This window comes from Gossypium arboreum, chromosome 3 (genome assembly GCF_025698485.1).
Source record: "Gossypium arboreum isolate Shixiya-1 chromosome 3, ASM2569848v2, whole genome shotgun sequence".
NCBI classification, from domain to species: domain Eukaryota; kingdom Viridiplantae; phylum Streptophyta; class Magnoliopsida; order Malvales; family Malvaceae; genus Gossypium; species Gossypium arboreum.
Genome location: NC_069072.1, coordinates 26,037,499 through 26,053,586, shown reverse-complemented (window position 1 = coordinate 26,053,586; position 16,088 = coordinate 26,037,499). Strand labels below are relative to the sequence as shown.

General features: G+C 37.7%; 1 protein-coding gene and 1 non-coding gene across 2 annotated transcripts; one reads left to right on the top strand and one right to left on the bottom strand.

Moving 5' to 3' along the window:
• Nucleotides 1-10,359: 10,359 nt before the first annotated feature.
• LOC108477895 (uncharacterized) lies at nt 10,360-11,956 on the bottom strand. Its single transcript, XM_017780368.1, has 6 exons — nt 11,703-11,956; nt 11,315-11,591; nt 11,058-11,212; nt 10,838-10,944; nt 10,699-10,787; nt 10,360-10,656 (listed from the first exon to the last, which is right to left on the bottom strand). Exons 1-6 carry the CDS (start codon nt 11,954-11,956, stop codon nt 10,360-10,362), a joined length of 1,179 nt encoding a protein of 392 aa, XP_017635857.1.
• A 289-nt stretch (nt 11,957-12,245) lies between these two features.
• Nucleotides 12,246-12,351, top strand: LOC128291341 (small nucleolar RNA R71). Its single transcript, XR_008281117.1, has one exon. It is a non-coding gene; the product is annotated as a small nucleolar RNA R71 (small nucleolar RNA).
• Nucleotides 12,352-16,088: the final 3,737 nt, after the last annotated feature.

Below are 16,088 nucleotides of genomic sequence, written 5' to 3'. Positions count from 1 at the left end.
CACGGCAATGGGGGGAGATACCACACTCACACACATTTTTTTTTCATTCTTTTCTTACCCATACACCTTTGTTTATTATTTCTCCCTAATGCACCAACAAAACATGTTTCATGACATGTTTAGCCCATCCTCTCTTGCCATGGCCGTCCACCACCTATAAAAAGGGGGGTATTTGACATGCAAGTCCATTGTTTTGCATGCATGCTTTACTTAGTCATCACACATTTCCCTATCATACTTTCAAAGTTTACTACTAGGCCCTTTCTAGTGAAATTCACATTTATAACACTAAATCAAATCATCAAAAATGTCACACACAATTTAACACATATCATAGGCATCAAAATAAATTTTAAATTATTTTTATGCCTCGGTTTTGTGGTCCCGAAACCACATCCCGACTAGGGTCAATTTTGGTCATCACAACTCTCCCCACTTAAGAAATTTTCGTCCCGAAAATCTTACCATAAATAGGGTTGGGTATCGCTCTTTCATAGAGTTCTCGGTTTCCCAAGTAGCTTCTTCTATCCCGTGTTTGAGCCATAACACTTTCACTAGCAGAACCCGCTTGTTTCACAACTCTTTCACTTCACGTGATAGGATACGAATCAGTTCTTCCTCATAACTCATATTGGCTTGAATTTCAACCTCTGATGGACTAATCACGTGCGATGGATCAGATCTATAGCGTCGAAGCATCGAAACATGAAAGACATCGTGAATCCTTTCGAGTTCAGGGGGCAAAATCAAATGATATGCAACTGGGCCGACTCGCTCGAATATCTCATATGGCCCAATGAACCTCGGGCTCAACTTGCCCTTACGGCCGAATCTGAGTATCTTTTTCCAAGGCGAAACCTTGAGAAACACTTTATCTCCCACCTGATACTCGATGTCTTTACGTTTCAGATCCGCGTACGACTTCTGACGGTCGGAGGCTATCTTCAGACTTTCACGGATTACTTTCACTTTCTGTTCAGCATCTCTAATCAAATCCACCCCGAAAATTTTGCTTTCACCGAGCTCAGTCCAAAACAATGGTGTACGGCATTTACGACGTACAAAGCCTCGTAGGGTGCCATCTTAATACTTGATTGAAAACTATTGTTGTAAGCAAATTCAATCAAAGGCAAATACCGTTCCCATGAACCATCGAACTCGAGGATGCAACATCTCAACATATCCTCAAGAATTTGAATTATCCGCTCGGATTGACCATCGGTTTGGGGGTGAAAGGCGGTCTTGAAATGCAACTTGGTACCCAAAGCTTCTTGCAACTTCTTCCAAAATCGCGAGGTAAATCTCGGATCTCTATTCGACACGATGGAAATAGGCACCCGTGTAATCTCACAATCGAGAAGCGTACAATTACGCTAGTTTGTCCATTGAAAAATTCAATGCGTCTGGGGACAAAGTGAGCCGACTTAGTCAATCTATCTACCACGACCCAAACCGCATCCTTCTTACTCGTGACAATGGCGGTCCGGATACAAAGTCCATTGTGACTCGATCCCATTTCCACTCGGGTATCGTGATCGGTGAAGTAATCTCAAGGCACTTGATGTTCCGCTTTCACTTGTTGACATATTAAACATCTCGAAAAAAGTTAGAGATGTCTCGTTTCATACCATGCCACCAAAACCGACGTTTCAAATCGTTGTACATCTTCGTACTCCGGGTGGATTGCCATTCGGCTACAATGGGCTTCGTTCGAATTATCGAAATAAGTTCGAATTCTTTGGAACACACAGACGACCTCGAACCTCAAACAATCGTCATCATCGATCCGAAACTCCGATTCCTTGTTCGAACACACTCACCGTTTGCAACCAACTCATCGTCGACTTTTTGAGCTTCACAAATTTGATGTATCAATAATGGTTTGGCTTTCAATTCAGCTACTAACACATTGTCGGATCGAACGGACAAGTGCACATTCATCGCTCATAAAGCGAATAATGATTTACGACTTAAGGCATCCGCAACCACATTTGCCTTTCCCTGGTGATAGTCAATGACCAGCTCATAATCCTTTAACAGCTCGAGCCAATGTCTTTGTCGCAGATTTAAGTCTCTTTGAGTCATCAAATATTTGAGACTTTTGTGATCCGAATACACATGGCACCTCTCACCAACTAAGTAATGTCGACATATCTTTAAGGCGAATACGATGGCAGCCAATTCGAGATCATGGGTCGGATAATTTTTCTCATGTGGCTTTAATTGCCTCGACGCATAGGCCACAACTCGACCTTCTTGCATCAATACGCAACCTAACCCAAGTAGGAGGCGTCACTATAGATGACAAACTCTTTGCCGATTCGGGTTGCACTAGAATTGGGGCTTCATCAAATAAGTTTTCAGTTGATCGAAACTTTTCGACATTTCTCCGTCCATTCGAACTTAACATCCTTTTGGAGTAGCCGTCATTGGCGTGGCTATCGTTGAGAAACCTTTACAAATCGTCGGTAATAACCAAGCCCCAAAAAGCTCAAACTTCGGTAATATTTCTGAGGCTTCCAGCTTAAGTATGGCTGAAATTTTGTTCTATCGACTCGAATACCGATCTGAGATACCACATGCCCCAAGAAGCTAACCTCTCTTAACCGAACTCACACTTGTTGAACTTAGCATATAATTGCTTATCCCGTAAAATTTGCAGCACTAACCTCAGGTGTTCAGCATGTTCGGTCTCATTTCTTAAATAGACCAAGATGTCATCAATGAACACGACTACGAACCGATCTAAATATGGTCTGAAGATCCGATTCATCAAATCCATAAATACCGCAGGGGCATTAGTAAGCCCAAACGGCATCACTAGGAACTCGTAGTGACCGTATCTCGCTTCAAGGCGGTCTTGGGTACGTCCGAATCTCGAATTCATGAATCGATAATAGCCCGATCTCAAATCTATTTTCGAGAACACCGAGGCTCCCTTCAGTTGATCGAACAAATCGTCGATCTGTGATAGCGGATATTTGTTCTTTATCATCGCTTTATTAAGCTGACGATAGTCGATGCATAGCCTCATGGTTCCATCCTTCTTTTCACAAACAACACCGGCGCACCCAAGGTGAAAAACTCGGACGAGCAAAACCTCTATCCACCAATTCTTGCAATCGAGCTTTCAACTCCTTTAATTCCGTTGGTGCCATACGATCACGGAGCTATCGAAATTGGAGTGGTACCGGTACCAATTCGATGCCAAACTCTATTTCCCGAACAGGTGGTAAACCCGGCAATTCTTCAGGAAAAACATCCGGGTATTCACAAACCACTAGCACAGATTCGGGTCTCTTTTCTGACTCCTTGTCATCGAGCACATACGCAAGGTACGCTTGCACCCTTTTCTTACATATTTACGGGCCAACATTGCGATATTACGGTGGCAACCCTTTAAGTCCGTAGACTCAACCCGAATTATCTCGTTATTCGCGCACCTCGGATCGATAGTCTTGCTTTTGCAATTTACAACCGCATCGTGCATGGTCAACCAATCCAAACCAAGAATAACATCAATTCATCGAAGGCAAAAGCATCAAGTCCGCGGAAAACAAGAACCTCGAAATACTAGGGGACTTTTCTTACACACTTTGTTGACAAGCACGTAATGACCCAAGGGTTTGACACCGAATTACAAACTCGATGAGACTCAATAGGCAAAGTCTTCTTGGATGCTAAGGTTTCGCATATATAAGAATGAGTAGAACCGGGGTCAATCAAAGCAATCACATTAGTATCGAAAAGAGTGAAAGTACCGGTAATGACATCCGGTGAGGCAAAGCATCCTCGCGTCGCGTATGGCATAAGTCCTAGCAGAGCACAAGCCTCGGGTCTTGTTGTAGCATCTCTCGACCCTCTCGACCGCCACTAGCATTGCCGCATTTGGATGGCCTACCTCGGCGATGGTAGCACCGGGTTTCCACTCGACTTACATTTTGTTCAAGCAACCTCGAGCAATCCTTGATAAAGTGGTCGGCCGATCCACACTTATAGCGAGAGCGATCACGGAACCTCTGACTCCCGAATGCCATTTGCCACAATCTCGACACTCCATTCGGTTTCGACAATCATTCCCAACACCGAGACCGAAGTGCCTCAGATACCCACGGGGCCGATCACGATCTTGTCTAAAAGGCCCGGCGCCTCTAGACCGGCTCACATCTTCTCGAAATCTCTTCGATGCGATGAAGAGACTTTCCGAGGACCTTTTCGAAATTCTCCGGTTCCCACATCAACTTTTTGATTCTCCTTTCTAAGCTCTTGACTTTACAAGCTCGCTCAACAAGTACTACGAACTCTCGTATTTCGAGAATGCCAACAAACATCCTTATATCATCATTCAGCCCATCCTCGAAGCGTTTACATAATAGCTTCTGACGAAACACATTCCCGGCGTATCTCTGAGTCTAACAAATTTTCGCTCGTAGTCGATATGAACATAGAGCCTTGCTTAAGATCAAGAAATTCCTTTCGCTTTTGGTCGATGAATCTCGACCGATATACTTCTTTCGAACTCGGTTTGGAAAAACTCCCAAGTTACTTGCTCCCTAGGCACAACCGGTTAGAGTACTCCACCAATAGTAGGCGAATCGCGTAGCAAGGAGATAGTACACTTTAAGCATTCATCGGTGTACAAGATAGCTCATCGAGCACCGGATAGTGTTGTCCAACCAAAATTCAGCTTGCTCGGCATTGTCGCTATCCGTAGCTTTAAATTCATAGCCCCATGTTTACAAATTCTATCGATTGGGGCTTTCTTGCCCTTATTTGGTCGATTCTGGGAGGTATTGTAGGTCTTGGGGTTGCATTAGTCGGGAATGGAGGTTGTGGAACAGTAGTGTTAGTTCGAATGTATTGGTTGAACCAATCATTCATCACGCTATAAAAGGCTTGCCTAGCCTCATCATTCGGATTGTTGGCCATAGGTTGAGAGTCCGGCCATTGTCCCTTGCGCGGAGCAGCGCCACACTCTCCACATCATCGGCTATTGCTCGGTTGGGATCGGATCCATTGCTATAAACAAACACAAATTCGAATGTCGTAAATCACCACACTATCAATTATCACTTAATGGCATGTATAGCTAGACCCCAAACATATCACGGTAGTCCTAGAATCGACTAAACCGTGGCTCTGATACTAATAAAATTGTAACGCCCCGAACCCGAGACCATCGCCGGTGTCGGACATGAGGGGTTAACGAGACAAATCCTCTTAAAGTCGCGACAAGGGTCCCAGAAACCGTTCTGGCCCTGTCTCACGAGAACTTTAATATCTCTCGGTATACTGTTCATATGATCGTTTCGTTACTTTCATATGAAAATAGACTCGTCAAGGTTCGTTTACATAACTTATTCACAATTTAATACCCTTCCTACAAATTTTGGTGATTTTTCACATCCACGTCCTTTGCAATGGCAAGATCTGCTTTTAAGGTAGGCCTTACCTATTTTGTAGTTTCCATGGACCAACTATAGTCTAGCCATACATAGGTCCACCTATGATCATGTTTAGCCATTCCAATGGTGATCATGTGACCAACACTCCCATTCAATCCATAATAACATCATGAAACCATATAAAATTACAAACCACAAATGGTCTAATTCAGTACTCCACTTTTACGAACCATTTTCGCATGGCCGTACACATATACAACACAAAAGCACTTGAAAACAACCGAGGTAGTCCTATACATGCCATATCCAAAGTTTAACTAAAAGAGTACCAAAAAAGGGGTTTGATAGTGTGGATGACTTCACTTCAATGATCCCGAATCCGATCGCTAACGAGCAAAATCTATAAAACAGAGCCAAAGCAATGGGGTAAGCATTTTTATGCTTAGTAAGTCTCAAGCAATGAAATCGGCTTTAACTAAAGCATTACATTCACATAGCCAAATGAATCATTTCATTAATACACATTCACATAATCATACTTACTTCACACTTCATCATTATATACATTCACACGATATCAACCAATTCAAGAGTGAAAATTCGTTAGTCGATTGAGCGAATATTATTCAAACGTATCGACTTTTCCAATGCACATGTAAACATACCTTATCCTTTGGGCTTTTCGAGCGTACTAATTAAATTTATTACAGCAACCAACGCTACCTTCAGCCCAAGCTTCTTGAATACAACCAGATATAATCACACGCATACGAATGCCTTGGTCTTAGCAGGATATAACGACTACGCACAAATGCCTTGGTATTAGCCCGATATAACAACTTGCACGAATGCCTTGGTCTTAGCCGGATATAGTCACTAGCACAATTGCCTTTGGGTCTTAACCGGATATCATTCAATTGCTCATGCACACATACATCAATAATCATTACACATTCATGTTTCATTTTTGTTACTAAGGCTCAAACACAAATATAATCACTAGCATAATTGCCTTCGGGACTTAGCCCGGTACCATTCAAATACTCATACACACGTATATCAAGAATCATTACACATCCATAATTTCATTTCACATAATTCAAGTAGGGTCATTACTTGAAGACTTACCTCGGATGTTGTCGAACGGCTTCAACGGCTATTCGATCACTTTTTCCTTCCCTTATCCAATTGTGGCCCCTAAGCTCTTGAGCTAATTCAAACAAATTCAATTTATTAAAGTCTCGCTTAGCCTTGGCGAATACACATATCATTGACTCAACATCACATAACTAAGCACTTTAGTCAATTTTCTTTAATTACGCACACATTCTACCTTAGCTCACAACAAGGTAGCCAATTACCTAAGTCAAGAATAGGCACCATTAAGCTTGCCTCTAACCGAATGCATGCACAATAATTCCCCTCATGTGGCCGATTATACTTAGTCATACTTGCACAAAATCAACAATAAATTGCAAGATTTTCACATCATATGTGTACTAGGCCGAATGTACTTGCAATTTCACAAACATTCTTCAACACTTTCTTCTTTAGACAAACATATTTATCACTTACTTCATAACCAAAACATCATGTGCAAACATATATACACATATAGGTGCAAGGCCGAATTCCAAGGTGTCCATAACCATCCAAAACACAAATTTTAACTATCGTGCAAGAAGCATAAACCATGCTCATGAGCATACCATGGCCGAACACCTCACACACCATACTCCTTTTAAGTTTTTGGTCATGGTTAAACAAAGGATTCAATGTCTTACTCAAGAATGCTAAAAGGAATTTCAAGAGTAGTCAATCCATCATTGCATGCATCATCAACAAGCTTCACATATAGCATGCAATGGCTTTAACACAATATCAACCTTGGCCAAATACCATTTCCATGGCACAACAAGGATTTGAACCATGGGCTAACATGAACATCAAGTTAGCAACTAAAACATTCATGAATCTCATGACACAACCTCAAGCATACCTTAATCTTGATGCAAGTATAGCCAAATCTCCTTCTAGATCTCTTCTAAACCAAAAATGGAGCAAAAATCCCTCCTTCTTCCTTAATTTTGGCTCAAAGAAAGGATGAACAAATTTTTTCTTTCTTTCTCTACAACTCACGACAATGGGGAGATAACACACTCACACATTTTTTTTTCATTCTTTTCTTACCCATACACCTTTGTTTATTATTTCTCCCTAATGCACCAATAAAACATGTTTCATGACATGTTTAGCCCATCCTCTCTTGCCATGGCCGGCCACCACCTATAAAAAGGGGGGTATTTAACATGCAAGTCCATTGTTTTGCATGCATGCTTTACTTAGTCATCACACATTTCCCTATCATACTTTCAAAGTTTACTACTAGGCCCTTTCTAGTGAAATTCACATTTATAACACTAAATCAAATCATCAAAAATGTCACACACAATTTAACACATATAATAGGCATCAAAATAAATTTTAAATTATTTTTATGCCTCGGTTTTGTGGTCCCGAAACCACATCCCGACTAGGGTCAATTTTGGGCTGTCACATTATACCCTGAATAACCATCCAAGAAAAAGTAGAAGGCTTTCCCAACTAATCTATCAAATATTTGGTCAATCAATGGTAGAGGAAATGGTATTCCTAGTTGCCTTGTTAAGCTTGCGATAGTGCATACTCTCCACCTCGTGATAGTGCAAGTAGAAATGAGTTCGTTGTTATCATTACTCACTACTATGGCACCTCCTTTCTTAGGCACTCTTAACGCTAGAGTTTGTACAAGTGTACACAGTCGTTATCAAGTAATAAGTAAGTATCGAGTTATCGTCTCCACAAGGATTGTATTTGTGCTAATTCAATTAATGTGTAAAATTATATTAACAATTTGATAAATAAAAACAATATAATTAAGAAGTGATGATTAAAATATATTAAACTAAATGCAATGATCCTTGATGTGATTTATCCTAACGTGCAACTATATGAATGAAATAGATTTTAGTAGAATTAACACAATAAGCAACAATTATAACATAAATAAGCTAGGACAATTACTTTAATTAAACTCAAATTATTATCAACATGCTTATCAATATTCGGAAAAACATCCCATGGCAACTCGATATTTCATGAGTTTGGAAACCACATTAGGTCCTTTTGGAATCCTTTACTTAGTAAATACGCATTTTACTGATCCTTATTTACTAAGGGTTTCTTAGTATTCATGCGAGGTAATAGGGACGTGTTAGGTTTGAAACAACTTAATCACACAAATCTAAAAGCTATGCAGATAATAGAGCCTGGTTAGGGTTGTTATGCAACCTGCAATTTAATCGGGTTAGGATCTAAATTGAGATGCACATTTCAATTATGTGCCCATTAGCCGTCATCTGGTTAGGATCACTCAGCTAATTCAGGTGCATTTCAATCACGTATGAACGAAATACAGACTTGATTTTAATTGAAAACATGATCGATTGAGGCACAAACATTATAAACATGAATCAAATAATTATTATTCAATCAAAGTAATCATCGTAGCTTAAATAAAATTAAGCTATCATTGTTGTAAACAAGAACAGTAAACACATAGCAAACATTCTTGAATTAAGTTGAAGAAAAGAAAGATTAAACCCAAATCAAAATGGCCATCATCCAAGACTCTGACTAACGAGGGCTCTTTCGTTCCTTCACTTCGTTCCTTTGCTGGCCGCTCTCCGAGGTGGCTGACCAAAGGATCTTTCAGAGGCTAATTTGCTAAAAATATTTATGCAAAGATGATGACAGGCGTGAGGGCTAAGAGAGTTGAGGGAGGAGAGAATGATGAATGAGTGAGGAATGATTGAGGGATGAGGGATGATTAGAAAAGTGAGAAATGGGGTCTTATTTATAGGTGAGGCAAGGGAGCTAGTTTGCTAAAAATAGGAGTGTCTATCTTTTGCAAATTCATCCAAGGGTGGCTGGCCACAATTTGTGGAAATGTGGCTGATTTTTGCTTGATTTAAGTGCCACAACATCATCAGGATTAGGACTCCGTCAATTGCAAATCTCTGGGTAAATCTCCGATTTCTTCAACTCTTCAAGGACCTTGTGTAATTAAACCAAAATTTGATTTATGAACATCCACATGCAGCCGAATTTTAGGTTGACTTGGTCCTCCGTTTGGATGGTTTTGTAATCAACAAAAAGCTCTCAGACCTGTCCAGCACTAGTAGATAATTTAAAGGACCAAAGAATGTAATTTAACCACTTTAATTAATCAATTTACTTAATTAATTAAAACCCAATTTATTAATGAAACATATTAAAATAAATTATTAAATATAATTTTATATTTTATTATTTAATTTAATCATGCATGGCCCACTTTATAGCTTGAAAATATAATATACTTAAATTAATATAAAAGAAGCCATTTTCGCATGAAAACTATATAATAAAGAATAAAATCACATTTTAGTAATTTCCATGTCCCAATTTCATATTTTCATATATTTCATTAATTTATTAAGAAATTACTCGGTTTTAACAACAAATTTAAGTAAAAAGGTGACAAATTATATAGGAAAAATCCTATATATATTTAAATTTATAGCACACATTGTACATGACTTACCCATGAGTTGTCAGAGATCGAATAAATAATGCCAGTTTCGAGGCACTTGATAATCTCTTTTTTAACAACTTCCTTTATTATTGGATTCAACCTTCTCTACTGTTCAATAGAATTGCTATGGCAATCCTCCAATAAAACTTTATGCATACAGATAGCAGGGTTGATTCCCTTGATGTCAGCAATTGTCCATCCCAACGCCTTTTTAGATCATTGGAGTACTTCCAACAACCTCACCTATTGATCGAGTGTCAACTCCGTAGAAATAACTACTGAAAAAGTGTTATTCTCTCCCAAATAAGCATATTTTAAATGCTGCAGCAAATGCTTCAACTACAGTGTGGGAGATTCCTCTATAGAAGGCTTAGGAGGCTTGAAAGAGCGATCTGATAAATCCAAGGATTCAAACTTCTTCCTTAGTCTATCTACAAACTGCTTGGCTTCCGTAAGTTCACCAAGGTCCTCAAAAATTATTGCGTCACTCCGCTCAAGTGAGTCTTTATCACTATCAGAATTGCGATAGCAAAATTTTTCAAACTCTACCTCTAATGTTGTTTCTATCAACCCAATGGTGTGACATTCTTCATTCTCATCAGTGCATTTCAAGGCACCAAATGCATTGAAAGTAATCTACTGATCATTTACATTCATGGTCAGTTCACATTTCTGTACATCAATTAAAGTCTTGCTAGTAGTAAGAAAAGGTCTTCCAAGAATAATTGGCACATCCTGGTCAGCTTCACATTCTAAAATAAGGAAATCTGCAGAAAAATAAATTTATGTACTCTCACGAGCACATATTCAATTTTACCTTCCGGATGTGCGTAGGATCGATCAGCTAGTTGCAATGTAACTGTAATAGGTCTTGCTTTCCCAACTTTCTGAAAATAGACGTAGGCGTTAGATTTACACTCGTTTCTAAATCACATAATGCCTTGCCAACATAATGATTTCCAATTGAACATGGGATAGTAAAACTCCCTGGGTCCTTCAACTTTAGAGGTAATTTATTCATCAACATTGTTGTTCACCCTTCAATAAGAGAAACAGTATCAAATTCTCCCAATCTGTGAATCTTTGACAGTATATATTTCATAAACTTCACATAATTGGGCATCTGCTCCAAAGCTTCTATTAGCTGCAGATTGATATAGAGTTTCTTCAAGACTTCCAAAAATCTTTTGAACTGAACATCATGTTTAGAATTATAGAATCACTAAGGAAAAGGTAGAGGTGGTCGTCCTTCAGGTTGCTGATATTGTTTTGCTATGGCATTTTTATTGGTAACGTGAGTTGATTCTACTGCAACATTCTCCTGTTTACCCTTTTCAGGTGTAATGTGTTTTTTAGTTGATTCTGAATTTTTTCGGTAATTGAGTCTAAAATTGTTCTCTTCTATAATGGTGTCTTGAACAACATCATACAAGTGTTTCCCACTTCTGAGAGTGATGGCTTTACACTGTTCATTCCCTTGTGTTCTTGAATTCTCAGTATCGCTTGGTAATGCTCCTTGTGGCCTTGAATTCAAAACATTCGCTATCTGTCCCACTTGATTCTCAAAAGCTCTGAGGGACACAATCTAGCTCTGAATTATAGCATCATTCTTGGCCATATATTCCTTTAGTAAGGCTTCAATAGAGGTAAAAGATGATGCTTGACCTTGTTGAGCATTTTGCCTCCGCATAGGATGAATATAACCAGGCGATGCACTATTAGCATTCTGTCTCACAAAATTGTTTAAATTCCCCACACCTTGATTATTCCAACTAAAGTTCAAATGCTGCTTCCACCACAGATTGTAGGTGTTGGAATAAGGTTTATTATCCCAGTTAAAATTAACCATGTAGTATACAGATACTGGGTTTGATGGGCATTCATCAAACACATAGTCTTCACCGTAATAAACAAACGATAGTTCGATTGCTTTCATCTCCTAAATTGTAGTTGGTCTCTTCCTTTTTTTGATCATATTAGTTAAAGATGATACTTGCACAACCAATGAAGTGATTGCATCAAGCTCCATAGTGCCAACAGCTTTCTTACATGTCCTAACTCTTGTGGTAGGATATTGATAATCATTGTTGCCAATTTTTTCCAAAATTTGATACGCTTCATTATAAGATTTACCCAACAAGGTACCATTGGCAGAATCATCAACTACCATCCTCGTATATGCATTCAACCCATTATGAAATATCTCCATCTGCATCCAGTGTTGGAATCCATGCATCAGACAGTTTCAAAGTAATTCTTTAATCGTTCCCAAGCTTCATATAGCGTTTCATCCTCCACTTGTCGAAAAGATGTGATGTCATTTCTAAGCTTATCATTCATATTTTGTGGATTATACCGTAGCAAAAATCTCTGGAAAAGATCATTCCTTGATGCCACTATTCCCAATGGCAAAGCATTCAGCCACACTTTTGCATGATCTCTCAAAGAGCATGTGAAAAATTTAAGCCGCAAAGCGTTTTAAGGAACACCCTATTGTCTAAACAAGTGACAGACTTCTACAAAAAGTCTTCAATACAATCTTAGATCTTCAGTGGGTAATCCACCAAACTGTCCTACTATTTGCAACATTTAAAACATTACCAATTTCAGCTCGAATTGCTGAGCTTGTATGTGTGGTATGGCTATTCCTGGATTCAAATCATCAAAAATTGGAATAACATGTTCCCGAATTGGTCTATCTTAATTATCTATCACACGATGAGCAGTAGGATTAACATCCTACCCAATGGGATCATCATTGAGACTAGGATCATTTCCTTCCCTAGCCATACTACGTAACTCCCTTCTTCTCACTCGCAAAGTTCTTTCAATGTCTAGGTCAAAAGGGTACTCTTTGTTAGTAGGGATGCCTCTTCTCATAAACTGATGTCAAACCTATAAAAATTAAATACAAATAAGTTAAATAAAGCTAAGAAAACAAAAGAAAATAACAAAACCAAATTTCACCAATTGCCATTCCCCAGCAACGGCGCCAAAAACTTGTCGCCTGTGAAATGATATGCAAATTGTGCAAGTATACACGTCGAATGAAGTAATAAAGTGATAAGTGAGATCGTCTCCACAGGGATTAGAACAGTATAATCTGGTCAAGTTATTAGAGTGAGGTAAGGTTAATGTTATGAAAAAAATAATGAGAAGAATATAATGGTATTTTGAAGGAATAATGATGCGTGCAATAACGGAAAATGCTATGACCCGACCATACAAGAGTAAGAATGTAATGGAAAATTTGAGAATAATCACGTGAATAATATGCAAACAAATAAGTAAACAACTAAAAATGTTATGGCGAAGATACGAAGATAAAGGATAAAAGGTCTACGATGTTGATCTGGAAGGTCAAGATTACTAGGAATCTGCACTTACTGACAGTAATGCCTCGAGAAAACCATACTTAACCTACTACTCAGAGGAGTTCTAAAATGACCTGCTGGAATGATGAAAATGTGCAAGTGTACACAATCGCAACAAGTAATAAAGTAACAAGTAAATGTCGAGTTATCGTACCCATAGGGACTGTGCAAAAAAATATTTATGAAATGAATAATTTAACAAGTTCGTGGTGAAAATTTGATGATTTGAAAAGGGGTTTAATTAAGATTAAAATTTAAACTAAGTAAAATAAAAATAACAATTTCCAATGCACGATTTCAAAAACAAGTTTTTATCATTATGACACAAATGTGCTAGATCAATTGCATTCTTGAACTTAACATTATCAGAACCATGATATGTTTGCTACGGATTTAATTCACGACAACTCAACAATTTGCTAACTTATGAACATACTCACCTACCAAAATCCATTTATCTCTTAACTAAATCTTTATGTCAATCCAATCTATTAAACAAATTTTAATAAGCAAATGTGTTAATGCACATACATACTTATGAAATTAAATTAATCTCTTATACATATCTCTATGTCATTTCAAATAATTAATTAAATTTTCATAAGCAAGTAAAAGATTAAGTAAGATAACAATATATCTCTATATTGAAACAATTTAATCACAAAATCTGCAAGTTCTGCAAGGCTAATGTATTGTTTAATACTGTCGCTAATTTAACCTTTAGCTAACTTAGAAGATTAAACATGCACCAATTAAATATTATGTCCATTAATTACAATTTCAATCCACCTAAATAATTAATTCAATTGTTACCTTACAATTTAAATGGAAGCATAACATAAATATAAATTTATTTAATTGAACAAATGAGCAAGGCCTATAACAACACAAACATGATTTTTAACAAATTAAGTAATAGAACGCAATAAATCTAACACGAATTAAATTTAAGCAATTTTAATTAAATCAAGAGTAACAAAACAATAAGTATTTTTCATAACGAAATCAAGAAAATAAAAGAGTAGGGAATTAGAAACAAATCTAGTGTCTCTTTGAAGTCACTAGCTCGCTCCTCTTCTTCTCTGCTTGTTCTATCAATTTGAGGCCTCTACGAACACTTGAGTGTTGCTACTCCAAGGCGGAAGAAGGCTCTTTCTCAAGAGGAGAACTTGGCAAAGGAAGGGACAAGAAAAAAATGGAAAATAGAGGGAGAAAAGTGAGTGAAGAGAGAATGTGTTGTGAATGAATTGAGTTGAGTAATGTGTTAAAATGAGTAGCAAAGGGAGGTATTTTTAGGTGGGATTGGCTACTAATTTTAGAAAAGAAATATCAGCCATTAACTCCCCCCATGGCCGGCCACCACTCATGCATTTGTTGATGATTTCAACTTGCTATATTTGGCTAAGGGCAAATCTACAAAGCATAATAAGTGAAGGGGTTTGAATGAGATTTCAAGGAGACTTCAAGGGATGATTTGCAAGTCAATAAATCAGCTTATTTGAGCTGATTGGGTCAACATTTTGGACGATTTTGGGCAGCCCGATTGCTCATTTGGATTAGTCTTTCGTATTAGCACAACTGGGCCTTATTTCCATAATATAATAAATAATAATTATTTAACCCAAAATAAATTGGATTAAAATTAAAATAAATTATATTATTTATTAATATTCATAATTTGCACTGTCTTAGGCTAAAAAATTAATTGACCTCAGCCCTTCAGAAATCGTTTCATGGTTTGAGCTTCTAATAGTGTCTATTGAGCCAATTTTCACCCTTTGTTTAAATTTGTCGAAATTAAATCAAAATTTATGAAAATTTATTCTAAAATTAATTAAAATTAAATATGTTAATAATTTGTACAATTTAATTATTTTATAATTATATTATATTTTTTGACAAGAATTGCTACGAAACTACATGAATTTGAGTTAAAGGGCATGAAAAAAGTCTATATATTTTTGTGTTTCCACTTGCTTCTTTCAAGAACAAGACCTCAAGTTACCTTACCTTAAACGATATATGTCTATAGGTCTTTAACATGGTACCCTAAACTATTTTGTTTTCTTTCCATATGAACGCTGCTCTTTGTCTAGAGGTTGCTACAAGTGTTCCGTCGAACACTTGCTCATATTATTCAATTTCAATCTCATTAACCTAACCTTGTCTGAATTAGATTAATTTAATGAACATGTTGTACATCCATCTATGTCTAGAGTTTGCAAACATGAAATTTTATTAAAAAAACCATTGAATGAAATAGTGTATTTAAGCAGATCTACGCTTCAGTCATTAAAGAAAATAAGAGTTTCATCAAGTAATCCCAACCCTATGAGATTTAGCTCATGGGTTGGAAATTAAAATTCAAATCCAAAGTATCATTCAACATCATGATCATCAAATCAATTCATGAAAAGTAATCAAGAAGTAACGAAAGAACTTCGAGGGAGATAGCTTTCGCTTATCCAGCCCACACTCCAAAGATACAGTGTCTTGTGGCGGCAGAGAGGCACTGCCTTCGTTTTCCTCTTCCCGTCTCTACTCAATCGCTACCCTTTATTTTTCCTATGGATCTCTTTTTTGTTCTCTCCACCCTTCTTAGGGTTTCCTCATTTGGCTTTTATCTTTTTTCCTAGGGTAAATCCAACAGTCCATGATTTTCTTCCCTCTTTCTCAAGTAGATATATCTGGTAC